We start from the raw sequence: 16,490 nt of genomic DNA, 5'->3' as shown, positions 1-16,490 counted from the left end.
CCTGTTAGGATAATGAAACTGGTTAATTAGTAAACCTATTAGTTTCATCAATATAGTCCCGGACGGCCGCGCATACTGTCGCATTAGAGAAACCAGAAATGGAAGCCTCAAAAGACAAAATGACAGGCGGAGATAAGTCCATACCAATTCCACGTAATGGTATTTCTAATAGGGTTTTTTGTAATGTATTAAACCGCCTTCAGGTGAAAAAGAAATGGTCTATTGTTTCCAGTTCATCACGAGATCATTATTTTGAACCAACACGTGCTCTCCATTTTTTTTTCTTGACGACTATCGTCTTCCTCATCTTCTACTTCACTTCCAGAAGATGCGTGACAATTTCTCCAACGCGGGTACAGTAACACGATGGCCGAGTAAACGTCTTCAGAAAGAAAGATAGAGAGTAAGAAAACGAACAGAAAATTTCGCCTAAACAATCTTTTTGGTGAGGCGGGAATCGAACCCGTGTTCTCATGATCCGAAGGCAAGCATCTTAATAAGCACTAGGTAGCACAGCGCACTCTATTCTAGTGTAGCATAGTACAGTATAGTAGAGTACAACAACAGGCTGGAAAGCAAAGTGAGGCTGAGGGGACGTGAGGAAAAGGAGGAGGCAAGAGAGTAAAGCATAGTATAGACAGAATGAGGAGCATATTCCTGTAACATTCGCATGTTCGCTGACGATTGCGTAATCTATCATACTATTACTAATTGTCATGACCATCACATCCTTCAGAGCAACCTTAACAATATAATAAACTGGTGTAATATTTGGCTAATGACTCTCAACCCCACTAAATGCAAACTCTTGTCCTTCTCTCGTCGTCACAATCCCTCTCGCTTTCAGTATTCTATTTCTAAATCATGTATCGAATTAGTAGAATCGTATAAATATCTAGGAGTCACCCTTTGTTCTAATTTATCATGGCGCGCCCATATTACAAACATCATTTCAGCATCGAACAAAACACTGGGTTTTCTTAAACGCCACCTTCGCCTTTCCCCACCACATGTTAGATTACTCGCGTATAAATCGCTTATAAGACCAAAATTAGAATACGCATCTGCCATCTGGAGCCCCCATCAAGCATACCTAATCACTGCCTTGGAAGGTGTTCAAAATCGGGCCACCCGTTTCATCCATTCCTCATATTCATATGACATCAGCATTTCACCATTGAAACATGAATCTGGCCTATCACTCCTTTCTTATCGTCGCCGCATTGCTAGCCTAACTCTTTATCATAAGTTTTTTTATTCTTCACTCAATCAAGCTCCTTATATAACAGCCGCCTCACGCATTTCCCACCGCACCAGTCATTCACTTCAAGTTGCCCGCCCGCCATCACGCACCACTACGTTTGCTGCTTCGTTTTTCCTCAGAGCAGCTTCAGACTGGAACGGCCTGCCCTACGACATTGTCACAATTGCCTCATCATCTACCTTCCTGGAACGCCTCACCGATCATCTGCCATGTTAATTCAATTTTAACTGTTTGTTTGCAATGTTAATTGAATCTCCGCTGTTTTGAATTGTAATCCCACCCCTTATGTAACACCCCCTGAATGGGGGCCTTTAAGGAAATAAAACTGAACTGAACTGAACTGAATATGAATGGAAAGAAAGTAAGGAAAAGAAATATAGATTAATAGAAGATAATGATGGTGACATAGAAGAGAGAAAGAAAACTGAAGGTGAGGAGGAAGAAAAAAAAACAGGAAAAGCATAGCACAGGCAGAACGAGCTACAAGGAGATTAAGGGAAACAATGTATAAAAAGAAAGCAAGAGGTTAAGAGAGAGACACAAGAGATAGAAATGAAGAGAAAGCGAGCGAGAACTAGAAAGAAATGGTGAGAAGAGGAATAAATAGGAATAAAACTAGAGTAAGAAAAAGTATGATGTGGAAAGGGAGTGAGACAGAAAGTAGTAAACAGAAATAAAGAGGAAAATATACATAAACGGAGAAAGAAAAGAAAAAGAGAGAACAAAAAGGAAAAAGAAGGCTAAAGAGAAACCAGCTTAACTGACCACTACCCTGTAGTTTGCCGATTTGAATGTGCCATACCTAATAAGGTAAGCTCTTTTCAAAAAACTATATTTGATAAAACAAATTTTGTCAAGTGTGTAGAAGCCATAGAATGGTCTTTCTTAGATCTGCTTAGTGATCCTGAAGATGCTTTTAATTCTTTTTCATCTGCCGTCAAAAAGTGCTTAGACGATTCTACCAGCTTTGTCAAATGTTACAAGAACTTTGCGGCCCCTCACAACCAATGGCTCACATCTGACTTAATGAAGAGCTTGCGAAGGAAAGACAATATATATATATGCTGCTGACCCACAGGGCACGGGTTCGAATCCCGGCTGCGGCGGCTGCATTTCCGATGGAGGCGGAAATGTTGTAGGCCCGTGTGCTCAGATTTGGGTGCACGTTAAAGAATCCCAGGTGGTCTAAATTTCCGGAGCCCTCCACTACGGCGTCTCTCATAATCATATAGTGGTTTTGGGACGTTAAACCCCACGAATCAATAGACAATATATATGTAAAGTTAAAGAAACGGCTTTTCAATGCTGCCCTGCGATCACGATATAAAAAGTACCGCAACTTACTTAACAAAGTCCTCGAAGAAGCTAAAACGATATTATACGAAAAGGATACATAACGCTGGTAATCACAGCAAAGATCAATGGAAAACAATTAATTCATTTCTAAACAGATCAGTAAGTGTGCCAGCTATAACTGAATTACAGTCATCAGAAGGTGTTCTTAGAAATGAAGACGACCTTGCGAACGCCTTCAACAAGTACTTCTGTGCTAACACTTCCCTCTTACCTCATGATTACCAGCCAACAATTAGGAAATGTCTTCAGTCTTTTTACCTCTTTCCAGCAGGCCCAGATGAATTGGTGGAAATAATTAATCACATGAAAATAACAAGTGCTGGTCTCGGTAACACGATTCAGCCTATTCACCTGAAATGCATCTCTCACGTGATCTCGACACGTTTATCCTATATCATTAACCTTATGTTTAAAACTGCCATCTTCCCATCGCAACTTAAAAAGGCCAAGATAATTCCAGTCTTCAAAAAAAGGTGATAGAACGTCTATTAGTTACTACCGACCTATTGTCATTCTCTCATCATACAGTAAAATCATAGAGAAGTGTATTGAAAAACTATGATCTAAATATCTAAATAGGTTTCGTATATTATCCACTCAACAATTTGGTTTTCGTGCAGGCTACTCAACAGATTTCGCTCTACTCTCCTTTACCGATTATATTAAACACACGCTTGACTCTGGATTTTTTGCAGGAGCTCTCTTGATTGACCTCTCTAAGGCATTTGACTCCATAGTTCACAATATACTATTAGGTAAACTCAATAGTTGTCGTCGGTAGTGCGCACGAGATGATTAACAGCTACTTATCTAATAGACAGCAAGCTGCTTGTGTCTCTAACATCCTCTCCACTTTTAAATGTATCGACAAAGGTGTCCTGCAAGGATCCATACTGGGCCCGCTTTTATTCCTAATCTATATTATTGATCTAACTTTGGTTTTACCACACAGCGAACCTTTCTTGTACGCAGATGATACAACTATAGTTACTAAAGACAAGTCCATCGATGCGCTAACTAATAAATTGTCCTCTGACTTCTATAACATTCAGAACTGGTGCACAGCTAATGGTTTAACTATTATTACCAATAAAACACAGTTCATTGTCTTCCATTCTAGTCATAACCCTCTTTCACCTACACCCGCTATTACTATCAACGGCCACAGTCATCTTAGTACTACTAAGTGCAAATTCTTGGTAGTAGTTCTAGATGCTCATCTCAAGTACCATCATCACATTTCACTAATAAGATAGATGATTGCTTATGGTATCAGAACATTAATTAAAGCACGACCATTCTTCAATTTGCAGACTTTGCTTAAACTGTACTACGCCTTTATCCACAGTCATATCAAGTACTGTATCACGTCATGGGCGAATACCTATCCATCTCATATCCTTCCACTCCAACGTCTGCAAAACTAAGCCATTCGCATCCTAATATTCAGTTCACTGATCACCAGCGCATCCCCACTTTTCAGCAACATAATGCACTAACAGTGTAATTTATTCAAATATAAATTGGGGATTCTTGTATTGAGGAGTCTTAACGGTACCATAACAGCCAACGTTTTAGAGAAATTTCACTTGTTGAACTCTAACCCTACGAGGTTTGCCTCAAACAACAACTTTTTACTACCACATGCACACACTAACTATGGCAAACATACCTTCATATTTGCAGCTATCCAATTTTGGAATTCAGTACCACTAAGCACTAAACAACTGTTATTAGGTGCTTTTAAAAAAGAACTTAAACATCTTATCTTGCAATCACAACTCATCTTCATTTTTATATCAACGTTCGCTTACGTTTACAGCTATTACTTTGTGCGTTATTTTTACATTTATTACCAATGCACATTGGAGTTGTTTTAATAGCTGTACATCATTATTTACGTCATTTCGTTCCCGATTCTACTGCAATTTTTATTGTATGTTTCGTTATTTTCATAGTAATGCACAATTACTAAACATTGTTTTGTTACCATTTTTACTGGCATTTTTTATTGCATGTTTGCATTGTTTTTATTACTATCAATAATTTCTTAATCACTTTTTTGTTGCCATTTTGTTGTACTTATCAACATGTCATTTTCTAACAGGAGGTCCCCTTTCAGCCTTGTTGTATGGGACCTTCTTTTGTATATATGAACCCCAATGCGTGTATATTTCTTGCGACAAATAAAGATTTGATTTGATTCGATTTGAAAGAAAGCCGCCCCCATCCGCATTCTCTTCAAGCTTGCCACCATTAGTGTGAGGGAGGTTTAATTTTTTTCTTCGCGCACAAGTTGCACGAAATGTTTCTCACTGACGTTTCGTGTTCGTGATATATACCTGCATTTAGGGTTAAATGTCTTTCAATATGCCGGCCACGAATAGCAATGTAAAAAGTTCCCAGTAGTGACGAGATTTTGTGAGGCCATTTACCGCGTTGTTGATCTGGCGCTGCTTGACGATGTTTCCGCACTTCTCCTGCACTTCGTCGAAAGGGTGCACGCCGTTGTTTGTGCTGGCGAGCATCCAGTGAAGGGGGTACTTCAGGATGAACTCGAGTTCGGGAAAAGAGGCTGGATGCGATGCCCGAAAAGGAGACAAGCAACCGTTAGTTCAATTAAACATTTAACCATGCTGTAAAACTTTCAGACGTAATTAAAGGACACTCATGCATATGTGCTACGGTTTAACGAACGTGTTTTGTGTTTTTAGCCTTTCTTTTCACCTTACCTTCCTCCTATAGCTTAGCATACAAAGACACAGTGCAACAATTTCTGTTGAAAAACCCCAATGTATTTTGTTTGGCTGCCCCTCCATGATAATAAAACACAATATTTTTAAAACCTAGGAGCGAGAGACACACCAACTTTAATGACATGCTAGAAAGGTCAGCATCACTTATTGTCAAGCGTACTACTCCAAGTGCTGGACAATAATAGCAAATTACAAACACGATCACAAAGAAACGCATGTAAAAAAGAGCCATTGTCATGCACACTGTCTTACTTCATGAAAAAGAACACGCGAGCGAGTGGCCTGCACTCTTCGGCAGCTGCCCACAACACCATTGATCAATGGATAAACAAAGCACGCCCGCTTTTGACGTCATCGCTCATTGAGTGACAGAAACGGGAGTGTAATCTTGCAGCACTTGTCTAACGACTGTGGCTCGTTATTTTCTTTGGAAACGGATGACACCCAAGGCGGATATGCTTTCTTCAGTTGCCGGTTGATGGCGTTGTAGGCAGCCACCGCATGGCGCAGGCCACGTGCTCGCGTGTTCCCTTTCATAAAGGAAGAGAGTGCATTGCTCAATATTACCGGAAACGTAGAGGCAGGCTTCCGTACGAGCGTCAAAGAAACTCCGCTCGAAATTCAAAAATAAACAACAACAACAACAACAACAACAACAACAACAACAACAACAACAACAACAACAACAACAACAACAACAACAACAACAACAACAACAACCCTCTCGGTGTCAGAATAGCAGAGCTAACTTCAACCAACTGGAATGACCACGCACTTCAGCATGCTTTTCGCTTAGTTTATGTATTGTAGGCGTCCCGACGTCCTAGTGCTGTTATCTCTCCTTCTTTTATTCTTGCAGTTCAGGGGTATCAACTGCAGGCCCAGCTCGTACATGACCATCTTTGTCCCATATTCTTTTTTTAAATGTTCATGACATACACAGATGTCACGAAAATCAAGTATTCCTTTTCGTGAGGCGCCCCCGTGCGGTAAACATGTGTTAAACCTGATCGTGGAACAAAAACACTAATTCAAAGTCGTTGTCTAATTTCAGTCACTTTGAATATCCGCAGACCCAGATTCTCCGCGTCACGTATTGACAAACCTGACGTCAAACCTTCATGCAGGACCCATACAGGAAATATGGGGAACGCCTTGTTTATTATTTCAAATGACAGCTTTAGCTGACATGTCCGCCGCTGTGGAACAGTAGTTATACTGGCTGCAGGCCCGAAGGTCGCTTGTTTGATCCTGGCCCCAGGGGTCGCATTTCGATCTAGGTGAAATGGTAGAGACCCGTGTACTGTTCGATGGCAGTAAATGGTCAAACTTTTCAAAGTCTGTCACTACGGTGTCTCTCATAATCATGTGTTGGTTTTGGGACATGAAAGCCCAGGTATTATTACACTGAAACCTTTTATGAGATCACAACAAGGGTCGCGCGTGCCGTAGTTTTCCGCCGCCGCCGTTGTCCGTAACTAATATCGCGTAAAATGAAAAAAAAAGAAGTAAATAAGAACACCAAGGACACAATGGCATAGCTGTCGCTATGGGAGAAGAAGTGAAAGCGGAGAAATAACACCTGCCGGCGCGCGGACACCGCCGCAGACAACGCCGGATGCCTGGCATAGACCGACTAAGAAATGCATTCGCATTTAAAACGCTAAGCGGATGACGTGATGATATTGTCGGTTGCGACCGCTAACTCACTGCGTTTGTTCAATACAGCGACTCGAGGTCGGCCTTTCGTGCCACCGCCAGAGCAGCGCCTGTGGATTCTCTTGTGGTGCAATTTGAGACATCCTAGGTGGCGCTACACAGGCAGCTTTCAGCCTGTACTAAGACGAGCAACAAACTTAGAACTCTGCAAACCAAAGGTCGCATATTATTTCCAAAAGCGAGTAAAACCGGGCTATCGCTCCACAGACTGGTTTCACCGCGTTCACCTACGGCCTTTTCGAACTCTGCGTGTTCGAACAATAAGCCACCGAAATTATGAATCTTTCGCAGCAGTGAGCATACTGAGCCCATTCATTTCTTTTGTGTTTGGGAGATCTGTGGATGGTCTACCTTCCAAATCATGCTCACCGAGAAGAACGGAGATCCATGAGAAGGTTCCGCTGAAGAGCAGTCGGCAGCTGGCCAGCAGGCTGTGGTTAGGGTTCTTCTGTATGCTGTACTCGATGCCCATGGCGCTGCGGCAGATCACGTCCAGCGTCATCGCCTGGAACAAGTCGCCGATCTCGAACTCCTCGCTGGAGCGCGCGTGCTCGTCGATCTTGTCCATAAGCTCCTGTATGGTGCATATCATGCCAGGAGCCATCTGCGAGCCGCGTTAAAACTTTAGTGGACGCCTTGGCGAGTTGGTGCACGGTACTTCAACATTGCAGCAGTGCAATAGAGAGGCTACCAGTAAAAGGACGCTGACTCACGACATAGCAAAGGGGGACAACGTATGCTTTATCAAAAAAAAAAAAGATATCTATTTTCTAACGCAGGTTCACGAACCCAGTGTGTACGCTGCGCATAAGGGTGTGGTTTGGCGGAAAGCCTTCACCGCCTCATTGAAACTGAAACTTGACCGGGTACCGCGTGGCCGTCAAAGGTCAGCGGCGTGAACGCGAGTGATACGAAAATCATCATCACGGGATGAGGTCAAAATATGACGTCACGATGCCTCCACCAACCCCGCGATTAGTCCCCCGGTCGTGTATAATGATTTGATGTGACGACGTCCCATGACAGCGTCGTTACATGACTTCAATGCTTGGTCGAAAGTGGGCCGATCTCGGAGGTAATGCAAAACAAGATGACGCGCAAAAAGCTTACAACGCCTCCGATCCCGGAGGTCTTGCAAAAACACGCTAGTTGCGGAAAGCTTCCGGACGGGGATGTCAGAGGTTACATACGTCCACTTAGAAAGAAATAAATAGCATATGGCTTTCGCCTTCGATGCGACCGAGGAGGACGCGTAAGGGTCTTTGTGAGTTTTGGTTTATGATGTTTCATCATTTTATCCGTCTTAATTCATTTCGTAACAGGCTATGCAAGTATATATACCGTGGCTGTGACAAATAAATGTAGTCATGAGTCAGCGCTGCTGTCCGTGTTCTTATTTTATTGGTCCTTTGTCTATACGTTGTTTTAAAGTTATAGTATATTACAAAAAAGGCTGCACCATGGTAGCTCTAGAATGTACATCGTGGACCGACAGCTGCTGTCCAATTTCAGAAACTATAGTGTTAATTCACAATGCTCTCTGCGATGCCTGTCGTTGCGAAGAGACGCTACACCACATCCTGTGTGACTGTCCCTTGTATGACATCCAGAGACAGCCACTGACGTCCGTTCTTGCGCGCATCGACAACAGTCAAATGTCTGTGGACACTATTCTGTCAAGTGCCCGAGAGAAGACATTGCAACAAAAGCCGACAAAAGCTGTGTTGAAATTCCTACGCGACATGAACTCTAACAAGCGGCTGTAACAGCAATGTCACACACCGCGAAAGACAAGACTGGACTATGACTGAGTGTGCGCGCATGTGCTGCCGAATGTGCTGTGTTTATCTCTCTTCCCTCTCTGCTCTCTATCTTTCATCTCCCCCATCCCCCTCCCATGCGCAGGGTAGCAAACCGGCTGCCTATAGTCTGGTTAACCTACCTAGCTGCCGTTATTTTCCGCCTATTTTCCTTCCTTCATAGTGTTAATTCACGATTCGTTGAAATCATGACAGTCGTCATGGCAACCGTTAGATCACATGGGGATGTGGCGCTCACCACGTGACGGTCATTGTGGGAGGAGCACTTAGTGGTCTTTATATTAGAACATAGTAGAAAGCTTAACCTCTCCAGAATTATGAGGAGATTTCAGTCGGTGTTGCCTGTCCTGACAGCAATGTTACCGATTGAACTTGGTCTGGTGAACGCTATGACTGCTTTCTTGCAGAAATTAAGCTCCTACATAAAGCAGGACTGTTGAGAGATCCTGATTTGAGCAAACTATTTATTATTAAATAAGTATACCTTACAGGCCTAGATGCATTGAGTAAGTGGGGTTGCAGTGAAATCAGAAGAGAACTTATAAAGAACAACCTGGCAGTGCAAGTTCATAATATAAACAAAGTAAAACGCAACAATACAACAATGCAATAAACCAACGTAATAAAAGTGCGGGTTACAGCACATTATTGAAAAAAATATCGCGATGATTTGCAAGGTGACAAAGCTTGAAAAGTCAACGATAAAAACAATGTTACTACGCTATATTCCAAAAATGTGCGTCAAGTTTGTGCTGAGGCGTGTTAGTGCGTGAGGTGATGTCATCGGGAATGTAATTCCACATACAGACGGCTTGCGGTAGTGCTGACGTGTTAAACGAGTTTTTGTTACCAAAGTTGCATGTGATGCTGACATGATCCTGATCTTGACGTGTGGTTATGCAGCTAAGTAACATAAGCTGGTCGTCATCTCTATGCGTGCATCGTGCGCTCGGGGAGGGGGCAAAGAGGGGTCACCTACGAGGGGGTGGGGGTGCAAATGTCAACCCCATACATTGACATAGTATGGATGAGAGTGCGTGACTGATATGGGGGTGGGGCGGAATCAGTCTTATACATTGACAAAATAAGGAGAGGGGGTGCTTGGCCCCCTCCCATTCGAAGCGGAGCCCTCCGCACGCCTATGGGCATCAGGAAAACGCTGTACGATTGCCGCCCTTCTGGCACCGTAAGTCAAATTGCCATCGCCGCAATAGGGACCGCATTATATGCGAGGCGGTTCACCTTCAATCTCCGATTCGGATAATTGCAAGAACACGAGAGTGCGAAGGTATTTTTCTCTTCTAAATATACGTGTTTCAGTTTTATTTAGACGAATCAACAAATTTTACTCGGGGTTGCATTGACGGCAGCGTTGCATGCCTCCTACCTCGCATGCAAGCACTTCCGACTGCTATTCGAATGTCCTTCGCCTTTTCCGACCAATACAGTTCAGGCAGCCAGTGAAAGCTCGTCGTGACGTAATGGTATTTCCCTTCGTTTACACACCGCCTTTAACGGACGCTAAACCGTGCTAATATGAATCACGTTAGTGAGAAATTATACACGCTGGCGACGAAAAAATTAACGTGACCCACGCATTTTTACTCACCATCTTGAGCTTATTGGTTGTAAATGAGGGCGTCAGCACACTGCGAACTTCCTTCCAGCGTTTTCCCGTAAGTTGGATTAGGGACTTGTTGTGGGGACTTGGCGGACGCTTGCTTTGAAACAGAAGCTGCAACAGAATATTAAAAAGAAAGAAACAAAAAATAAGACCACTCATTTGCGTGTACATAGGCTCCATTTCTTTTTTTTTTGCTTAAAGTAGTTTTTATAGGTCAACTTCCAAGCTCTTCCTCAATGTGTTTGCCCCGCTGCGGTGGTCTAGTGGCTAAGGTACTCGGCTGCTGACCCGCAGGGCGCGGGTTTGAATCCCGGCTGCGGCGGCTGCATTTCCGATGGAGGCGGAAATGTTGTAGGCCCGTGTACTCAGATTTGGGTGCACGTTAAAGAACCCCAGGTGGTCTAAATTTCCGGAGCCCTCCACTACGGTGTCTCTCATAATCATAGAGTGGTTTTGGGACGTTAAACCCCACATATCAATCAATCAATTCCTCAATGTGTTTGCCTAGAATATCAAGTCGGACGCCCGGGGAACTGCATGACTGAATTGGGCCGAATTCTTATATCGTTTATTTTTGCCATTGGCTAGCTGTTTCCGCTGTTCAGTGTCAGGATTGGTTGAAATTTTCTTTGGCACTCATTTTGTAGACTCGCAGGTATCTGAGAATAAAATCCCAAATTATCGCCATCTGATTTCCCTAGTATGACATTTGACGAAAGTGTACGATTCGATTGCACTGGATCATCAAGTTTTGTTCTCCCCTTTTCGAGACACTCTAAATGATTACAAGAAAAAAAATGCGTCACCCACTCTGTGTTGGATAATTATAACGAGCAATGGAGATGTATAGCTTTCAGTTGATATACAAGCCGTGCTGCTGCTTTTTATAACCAAGTTAGCATCGATTACGTTAAAAAACGATAAAGGGACACTAAGAAGGAAACCGATTTTTTTAGCGTATAGTAAAGCGCAGTTACACAATGCTGAAAACGCCACTCTTACTGAGAGATGATGCTCGACGTTGAATATTGCGTAGACAAAATCCAACGTATTGATAATTGATAAAAATAAAATGCATTCTTGTATGGGAGTGATAGACCCAACATACGAAGTTTCAAAAAATTTATGTGAGCTGGTGTAATAAAAATATGAATGCTTGACGCAATGTGCGTAAATTTTAAAAATGAATTTAAAATGAAATTTTCGACCGTGTGAGTTTCTTCTCTAATAATCGACTTCTGGTGGGGAAACTTACGACAATAAAGTTCTGAGACAAAAGGTAATCAATCGACTCCAAGTCATTCCTTCACTGTAGAGTCACTTTAACGAAATCAAACGATATCAGCGAATTAAAATCTAAAGATAAATGCCAAAAAACATACACTTCGGTCAATAAAATCTTGGAAGTCCTTGACTTGAATCATCTTCAGCAAATCGAGGTCAGCGACGAGCAATACAGGACGGGAGCCGTTGAAGTACCTGCCAAAACAAAGAATTATATATCCAATATAACATCGTGTTATCACTAATGAGTGTTAGTTCAGGCGCATAATGGTGTGGCCAGAGGTATTCACGAATTAATTAATCGCGCACTCACCCAACTACTTTTCCGTACTTCTCTATCCACTCCCTGTAGGCGACGGTAGGTGTCTGCAGCGATTACATGACAAATTATTATTATTTTTTTGACTCGGGCAAAAGGGTCAGTGTGAGAGCCGTCAGCGCAATCGATCAAACAGTCTGACAGTACGTGATGCAGTGTCAATGTGGACGTATGACCAGGTGCGACTAACATGGCACACTACAGAAGTGCTATAGAAGTTGGTATAGAAGTGCTATAGAAGTTGCAAAAGAAGTGCGTCGTCCTGAGTAGCTCTTATTTTGTGTGACGTGTTAGTCACGCACCCTCTTACATCACAACCAACACCATCTCGCCCTACTTTGTATTTCACAGTGTCAAGTGTCAGTATTCGCTGGATCTGGATCTCTGCGTGTCTCCTTTTACTAATCATTAGCGCAGCCAGTGAGGGAGATTTAGAAAAAATTCTCAGTTTTTTAAAATTTCCTACTTTTGTAGGCATACATACAGTTTGTTTCTCATCGTGCCACCAGTTGTATATTAGCACATTAAAGAACAGTGGTGTTGCTAGGGGGGCTCGAAAACCCATATATATATATATATATATATATATATATATATATATATATATATATATATATATATATATATATATATATATATATATATATATATATATATATATATATATATATATATATATATATATATATATATATATATATATATATATATATATACTTCTCTACACTTCTCTCCCTTATATATATATATATATAAGGGAGAGAAGTGTATACCTAAGGGCTCGTATTTCCGTGTTTTAACACAATATTAATGAGATATAACAGACAGTAATGCCAAGGAATGTACAGGGGAAGTTATTAGAACCAATGAATTGTAAATAAGAAGAAAGAAGAAAGAAAAGTGGATGAAAAAATTGCCAGCTGTGAGCAGGAATCGAACCTACGACCTTCGAATAACGCGTCTGATGCTCTAACCACTGAGCTATCACAGCGGCCGTCCCTCCATCCACTTTTTGGGGTTGATATGTGAATTATATATATATATATATATATATATATATATATATATATATATATATATATATATATATATATATATATATATATATATATATATATATATATATATATATATATATATATATATACATATATATATATATATATGCATGCATAAGGGGTACTTAAACCCTCCCCCCTTTGCAAAGTCTTGGCTGCGCCATCTGAGAATGAAATCAATGGCAGAGAAACCATCAATGGCAATGGCAATGGCAAAGAAAACCATCAACTCGATAGAGATCAGTGCACCTGCCGGAGCCGTGGTTCGACAGGCCTCCCCTTGCACGCTCAAGAATCACCGCGTTGAGTTTCATCGCAATAGCCACTGCTCTGACTGATGTTTCTTTACTCACACTGATTGTAATCAATTGCATATTTTTTTCTGAACTGTAACAACGACAAATGTAGACAAGGGTATGTGCTGCTCACCTTCTCACGAAGTTCGGTCATGTTGCCCGTGATGATGCTCGGCTCTGGTCCCGGAATGCCGAGCTCCTTGAAGTAGTTGAACAGCTGCTTTCTTTTCCTGTTACAGGCAAGAGACGACCCGTTCCGAGTGAATTATTCAGTGTGCCATGCGGCGAGGTATACTTCGTAATTATCGTGATGAGGAGACCACGTGACATGGATTTTGACTGCTGCCGCAAGAGTAGCCTTTTTTGGAACTCTTTGTCTTCGATAGGTTCAGCTGATGGAATGCAGTGTTCGCTATCTCAGCGCACCATCTGATGTCCGGTCGTACTCTAGCTCCCTACCGTTCCCTTTGATTTATTAAGTTCAGCTTCCTAAAGCATATCATATGGTGTCAGACCACCGTAAGATTTCTAAAATGCGGCTGTTTACGCTTGGCAAAACTGTAAGTAGAAAGGTGAGCAGAAGTGGTGCGAGGGCGAGGAGAATGGAAAGAAAGTGAAACATGGTGTCCACATCACAAGCACCAGATGACATTTGCAGCGAAACACGAAGATACGCTGCCATTTTTTTTTTTGAGAGGACCCCTCAAAATGTCTTTGCAGATCCCCTGGAGTACGTGGATCCCCGTTTTAGAACGTCTGTTCTGTAGCGTAAGATAACTAGGAGTGGGGAATCCCTATGGGAATGAGGAAGCTTAATGTGAGGATGAGGGAAGGGAAGAAATGAAAAACGAGGCATAGTCAGTATAAGGAAGTGTAGCAAGGGGGTGGGAAAGGGGTTTGAGGATGTGGAAAGAGAAAAAGGAAGACGAGAAAGTGTGAAGTATAGCCATTTGTAGTAAGGTGCAGCGATTGGATGAAAACGATAGTGATCGAAAGAAGGAAAGGGAAAGGCCACCAACTCCGTTGTTTTCTCAGAGTTTCGCTTCGTCACTGTGCAGTTGCACCGACTTTTTACCGAATTATCAGCTGGCCGCGCTTATCTAAACTGATAATTTGACATCTTTACCTATTACGTCAATCATCCTAAATTTCCTTCGATCACCGTGAGATAGAGAAATAAAGTTTTTTCATTCCATTCCATCGTCAGATTAAGAGTCCCCTTTTAACCGTCTTCATTAGCCCCTAAGTGGTAGATTTGGTTCGATGACACTGGTAAAAAAACGATCAGTTTTTTTTTGTTCTTGAGAATATCAACGATCAGTTTTTTTTGTTCTTGAGAATATTCAATTGGCAGTCAAGGCTTACAAATGGCAGTTCGTAGACTAAAACGCTTCTGCGAAGCCCACTGCAACCCATGCACTTGTTAGTTGCCTCTTGCGCGCAGGCCCGATATATGTCGCTAGGGAGTGTCGGTACGCGTTACTCACATGTACCAGTGGACCAAGAGAAGTATGATGGTAGCAGCAACAAGCTGCCACAGGGCATGTGCCAGGTCCATGATGCCGCGGCAACTTTATTGCTCTGCAAAAGAAGGGCATGGTGACTGATGAATAAATGCATACGACCCGGCGGATACACCGCTGTAGTTAGCAACTGAATTGAGAATGGACTGAAACAAAAGCATTGAAATACCATTTTTAGTGCTAGTTTTAAAGGCAGTAGTACAACCTACGAAGGCAGCAGCCTAGAAGGCCATAGACACCTGAACCCTGCGATACGACAGCGTGGGTCAGTAAACAAACACGGGAGGTGACTCTGGCTTACTGAGACTCACATCGGCCCATGAGTCTTGGTCCGAGTGAGCCCAGCTCAGACTAGGTTCGACGCCTTTGACTACATTCTTGATCTCAATGCTCACTATAAATGACAGGACGAAGAAGAAGCAGTGTTGCAGATCTGGTAGTTTTATCTTTTTTCATTTTGTCTTCGCTAAGCGTGCCAATTGTGATCGTGAATAAAGTCATAGCAATAGCCCGCCCTTACGTCTTACTGGAGTCAAAGCCATAGTGAGCATAGCACCTTACAATGTCGGTAAGTCTCAAGTGAGCCCGGCTGATCACTATTTTTGCCTAGTGAGTCGCGAAGGGAGGCACTCAGTATACATTTTGCGAATCTGTTCTCTGTGAACCCTAATCAAAGCCCCCGTTGTAGTACCCGTTGCAGTACCCGTTGCAGTGCCCATACCAGTTGCAATGTGTATTGTCGGAGCGAATTGGAGTGGATTGTATTTATTTGTGGACTTTAAGGAAAACCGCTATAAAGATGCAGTGGTGGATGAACTGCGATGTGGTGCGTCGCGGTTATCACACGACTGTAGAGAAAAAAAAAGAGTCCAAATGAGGACGGTAGTTTGTGGGCTTTGTTCTCGTGGTCGTCCGTCTTCATGGCTGCCACTTGCAACCATCACCTCCCCCCCCCCCCCCCCGTTCGAGCAAGAAACGCCACATCGCTCCCCCCACCTCCTCCCGAATTTGTTCACCATAGAATACACAGCGAAAAATGACCATTTCAAGGGTTGCCCCGACCCCAACTTCACACACTCACAAAAAATCATGCTTGCGTCTCTGCTAGAACTATAGCTAGTCGTGGCTTGGCGAGACTTGTACCCACTCACCTTCTATCTTTTCATCTTTTGCTTCCTTTTTTCTCTCTCTTTCTTTTTTCTCATCTCTCTCTCTCTCTCTCTCTCTGCATTGAGTTTGCACTCTTCCTTTCTCTCCTCCTCTCCCACAGTTTCATTTACCAACCTCTGCTATATTATACTACACAAGGTTACGTTATGCTCTGCTACAGCGCCTGGATAGCCGAGTGGTTACGACGCTGGTCTTCCGATTATGGCTAGTCGAACTAGAATCTCGCATCGCCGAGGAATGTTTTCACCAAAAGTTTGTTTTTCTTTTCGAGTCTCAGTCTTTTTCTGTATTTTTTTTCTTG

At 42.6% G+C, this 16,490-nt stretch overlaps 2 protein-coding genes across 3 annotated transcripts in view; one reads left to right on the top strand and one right to left on the bottom strand.

The window, feature by feature from the left end:
* Positions 1-16,490, top strand: part of LOC142796438 (Na(+)/dicarboxylate cotransporter 3-like) — a 136,823-nt gene that overhangs the window by 25,601 nt on the left and 94,732 nt on the right. The window lies entirely within an intron of this gene.
* LOC119170586 (thromboxane-A synthase) overlaps positions 1-16,490 on the bottom strand; it is a 33,596-nt gene that overhangs the window by 13,093 nt on the left and 4,013 nt on the right. Inside the window, exons 2-8 of the mRNA XM_075887060.1 lie at positions 14,984-15,077; positions 13,630-13,726; positions 12,137-12,189; positions 11,922-12,018; positions 10,525-10,650; positions 7,465-7,699; positions 5,056-5,195 (exon numbers count right to left, since the gene is read on the bottom strand). Of these exons, the coding sequence (XP_075743175.1) occupies positions 5,056-5,195; positions 7,465-7,699; positions 10,525-10,650; positions 11,922-12,018; positions 12,137-12,189; positions 13,630-13,726; positions 14,984-15,054 (819 nt within the window). The 5' untranslated portion in view covers positions 15,055-15,077. The remainder of the gene's footprint in view (positions 1-5,055; positions 5,196-7,464; positions 7,700-10,524; positions 10,651-11,921; positions 12,019-12,136; positions 12,190-13,629; positions 13,727-14,983; positions 15,078-16,490) is intronic.

This window comes from Rhipicephalus microplus, chromosome 2 (genome assembly GCF_043290135.1).
Source record: "Rhipicephalus microplus isolate Deutch F79 chromosome 2, USDA_Rmic, whole genome shotgun sequence".
NCBI lineage: Eukaryota > Metazoa > Arthropoda > Arachnida > Ixodida > Ixodidae > Rhipicephalus > Rhipicephalus microplus.
This window is presented reverse-complemented; position numbering and strand designations above follow the sequence as displayed.